The following is a 4,146-nucleotide window of genomic DNA, read 5'->3' as shown; positions in this document are numbered from 1 at the left end:
GAACAAACTTTGAGATGTAAAAGGATCACAAAGTTTATTTCCAGCTAAGAAAGTAATGGGTAGACGTGGGGGGACAAACTTGGATTGGGGAACCACAACAAGTGAAGATTACCATTAAGACAACTTGGTGACTTTTTTTAGTTTCATTTTGGTGCATAGAATACACAAACCATCTACTGACATAACTTTTTACCACATACTCGATTATAATATATAATCTTCTCTCTTTACCAAGATACTTGGAAATGTGGGATTAAAGCTCATTCTTGGGGGTGAACAACTCATTGTTTCTTAATCCAAGGGGTTGCACATGTTTCAAAGAAGCCATTGGGCTACAAAAAACCTAAAATTTTCTAGATGTGCTGGAGCTAGGTGGAAAAATCAACTTGAAGGCTTTTTATAGATGTTATGTCCATAGGTTGTAAAACATGTGTCAAGAGCTACATAAGGAGGGGGTGAGGTAGTGGCTAATTCTTACTTTTGATCTTCATCACTCTCATGCTCCCTCTAGTCATAGAACTGTAGTTGTGTATACCTTAGTCCCATAACATGATAAATATCATGGCTCGAATAAGCCTGTGGGTGAACATATATTTGTTATTATGTTCAATTGAACATGTGATTGGAGGAAATTGGCGATATGCATTAAAGTCTCATCCAGTGGTGTTTCCACCTCCAAGCAAACATGTGAAACATCCACTAGATGATACTGGATCTTCAAGTAGTAGCTCGACTCCACTAACATTTTTTGAGGCAGGCAAGTAATGCTTACAAATTTAATTCTTTTCTTACATTGAAATTATATTTCATTCTAATCTATATTGATAACATACACCTAATAGTATAATTGATAATGTTGGCAAAAATCTATATTGAGAGATGGAATATTTCAATCTCTAACAAACAAACATCTTCCGTTTCATTGTGTAATGTCATACAAGGTAATTCTAGTGTTCTCAAAGTGCCCTCTTGTGATCATTTCGATAAGGCAACACAATGGCACTAAAATGTTGGAGAGATGGAGATTTCCTTTTGTGCCATGGCTTAAGAAGTGATCATTAGAGTCTCTCCATTTACTCCATGGTCAATAACTGGTACTCATGTACTAAAGAAGTAATTTTATCACTCATTTGATAGATGATTAGAGTCTTCAAGAGCAGAGTCAACAATTATGAAATTCACCTATTTCCTTATATTTTGGAGCTATGGGCTCTCTTTGGGGTTGTGCCTTTAAGGCATCTTAGGATTGTTCCTACACGTTAAGACTCAGAGACACACATACAATGGGGTCGGCATCTTAGGATTGTTCCTACACGTTAAGACTCAGAGACACACATACAATGGGGTCGTGGCGTTTTTTTCCACGGGAAAACATAAGTGCTTATGGTGCATGCAGGTAAGGCGTCGGACCTGCCAGCGACAACGAATCACATATGCAGCACCACGCTGCTGACGTACACGTTCGGCGACACCAGCAACTCGGCGCCGGTGAGCAGCCGCTACGTCCCGTGCACGGACGGCGCCTACTTCGACAAGGTGGTGCTGACGTGGGCGGGCGTCGCCAGCGGCCGCCAGTTCGGCCGCATCGCCACGGTCTGGCTGGCCCGGGCCGAGATCCTGCGGTCCTGCACGCCCGAGCCCGCCGACGGCGGCGGCACCTGGACCCTCCAAAAAGACGTCACGCGCTTCACGGCCCTCCTCAAGAAGCCACGTGCGGTGGCCATGGAGCTGGGCAACGTCCTCGACAGCGTGTACTCCGGGTCGTACGCGGTCAACATCACGCTCGACTTCTACGACACGGGCCTCAAGCGCCAGTTCGCCAACCCGGACCCCTCACTGGCACCGCCCCACAGGGTCCTCCCCCTGTCCCTTCCCAAGGCATCCAACGGCGGCTTCTGGTTCCGCATCGGCGGATCCGACGCGTCCGAAGACTCCGTCTCCACGCAACTCCAAGGCCTCCCCCGCAACTCCTACCGCGCCGTCCTCGAGATCTGCGTCTCCTTCCATGGAGACGACGAGTCCTGGTACACTAACCCCCCTAACGAATATGCGCAAGCAAACAACCTCACCTACGGTAATGGACCCTTCCGTGAAATCTCGGCATACCTCGACGGCCAATTCCTCGGGGCCGTCTGGCCCTTCCCTGTCGTTTACACTGGTGGCTTCAACCCCCTCGTATGGCGCCCCGCCGCGCCCATAGGCTCTTTCGTGCTCCCCTCCTATGACCTAGAAATCACCCCCTTCATTGGCACTCTAGTCGACGGTCAAGCCCACACCTTCACCTTTACTGTCACCAACGCTCTCTCTGTGTGGCTTCTTGATGCTACCCTTCACTTGTGGATCGATGACAAAGTCACGTCCACACAAGGTGCACTCCTCAGCTCCTCCGTGCCCTCCTTCTCTCCCGTCGGTGACTCCCAATTTTCAGGTGTCGATGGATTGTTCCACGTCACAGCCACACGCAACTATTCCTTTTCTGGCCAGGTCACCTCATCCAAAGGAACCATCACAACATGTGTCACATCCTCCTTGTATTTCAACAACACCCTTCTGCTGAAAGACCAATATGGTTATCAAAGTGATGACTTACTTATCACATCTCAAACCCAGGTTCTGTCTACTAACACCTCGGTGATAACAGCCTCCTATCAAAAATCCACCCAATTCCCCTTCCACATCCTTTGCCTTCAATCAAACGGCCCAGATAGCAACTCCACATACTTGAACTGTAGCATCTCTCATGCACTAGATTATAGTGAATATGCTATGTTCCCCAAGGGTACCATTGCAAGAGTGTTGAAAAATGTTCAAAATGCAGAAGGTGATTTAACAGTTGATATCGAGAACACAGTGACAAATGGGATGGGCACAATGCAACAACAATATGATTACAAAAGCAATGTAGGGTGTTATCAAAGGACTCTGAGTGTGATGAACTCCGCCATTCTTTCTGATTCAACCACAAACCAATGTACTCCATGTTCCGACTTTATCTAGCTACCCCACCAATTAAAATCCTCATGAAATCTAAATCCCGCCAATGTATTGCTATAACTAAGCTTATTTCTTTTCTTATGATCAACTCTTCAGTTATGTATTCATGATATTGCAACATTCATGAATTGTATGCTCTTTGCAAGTTTAAATAAGCAAACATTTATGGAGTTTACATGAAGTACACTGATTGCATGGTTTGCCTTTTTATTAAATACTTCATGGTTTGTTGTGGTCTCAAGATTCATGTTTGCTATATGCTTAGTTCAATATTGTAAGCGTTTTCTTTGGCATAACATTATCTATTTTTATATTTCAAATCTCAAATCTAAGTATTTTCATGTAGAATGACATGCTATCACTCATCAATATTACAAAATATTATAAAAACATGGAGTCTAGCTTGTGGAGATGACATTATGCAAATTTAGCTTTTAAAGAGACTTATATTTGTCATAGTTTTGTGCTTATTCATCAAACCTTGCAAACATGATTGAGTAATGTTCATCAACCTCTGTATACCTTGCAAATCCTTAGGTCATTGAACATATTTAAAATGTTGAAACATGATCTAATATCATTTTGCTCAAGATGCATTCCTTTATACGAAGGTTGTTCAACTTGAATATAGGTTAGCGCACCATGTTGATATATTAGTATCACTTTTGATACAATGTTCATATTGTCAATTCGAGAAGTAAGCCTCAAGATTTACACAATATAATATGCATTTTGAGATGATGACTTACTTATGAATCCATCGATTTCTATGGTTGAGCCCTAAGGTGCTCCCACACAACTAAATTACAAGATTGTTTCTTTAAGGGTCCTCCATCAATCCCCTTAAAAAAGGAAAAATTATTCAAAAACATATATATTATATTGAATTTTTTCTTTATGCAAATTTTTGAAAAAAATTGGGAATAAATTTGTCTACAAATAGGTTTCCTTTTTGCCCTAAAATCATAATTATGACATAACCTTCAAAATTTTGGCAAAAATTTTAGATTTTTGTCACCTACAATTTCCATTTTAAAGAAGAGAATTGTGAATATCTATAGAATAGCATAGAGAACTTTGCTAAGAATGCTAAAATTTTTATCTTTCAAGTTGATGACATTGTTACCAAACTATGGTAATTTTGTCAAGGTA

The 4,146-nt window shown here is 42.1% G+C and overlaps 1 protein-coding gene across 1 annotated transcript; it reads left to right on the top strand.

Moving 5' to 3' along the window:
• Nucleotides 1-391: 391 nt before the first annotated feature.
• On the top strand, nt 392-3,099 carry LOC148039791 (peptide-N4-(N-acetyl-beta-glucosaminyl)asparagine amidase A-like). Its single transcript, XM_087665637.1, has 2 exons — nt 392-757; nt 1,397-3,099. The coding sequence occupies exons 1-2, from the start codon at nt 550-552 to the stop codon at nt 2,995-2,997; spliced, it is 1,809 nt and encodes a 602-aa protein (XP_087521763.1). The 5' UTR covers nt 392-549; the 3' UTR covers nt 2,998-3,099.
• Nucleotides 3,100-4,146: the final 1,047 nt, after the last annotated feature.

This window comes from Lygodium microphyllum, chromosome 2, assembly GCF_053477565.2.
Source record: "Lygodium microphyllum isolate KBCC chromosome 2, Lygodium_microphyllum_v1.1.10, whole genome shotgun sequence".
In the NCBI taxonomy this organism is placed as follows: domain Eukaryota; kingdom Viridiplantae; phylum Streptophyta; class Polypodiopsida; order Schizaeales; family Lygodiaceae; genus Lygodium; species Lygodium microphyllum.
This window is presented reverse-complemented; position numbering and strand designations above follow the sequence as displayed.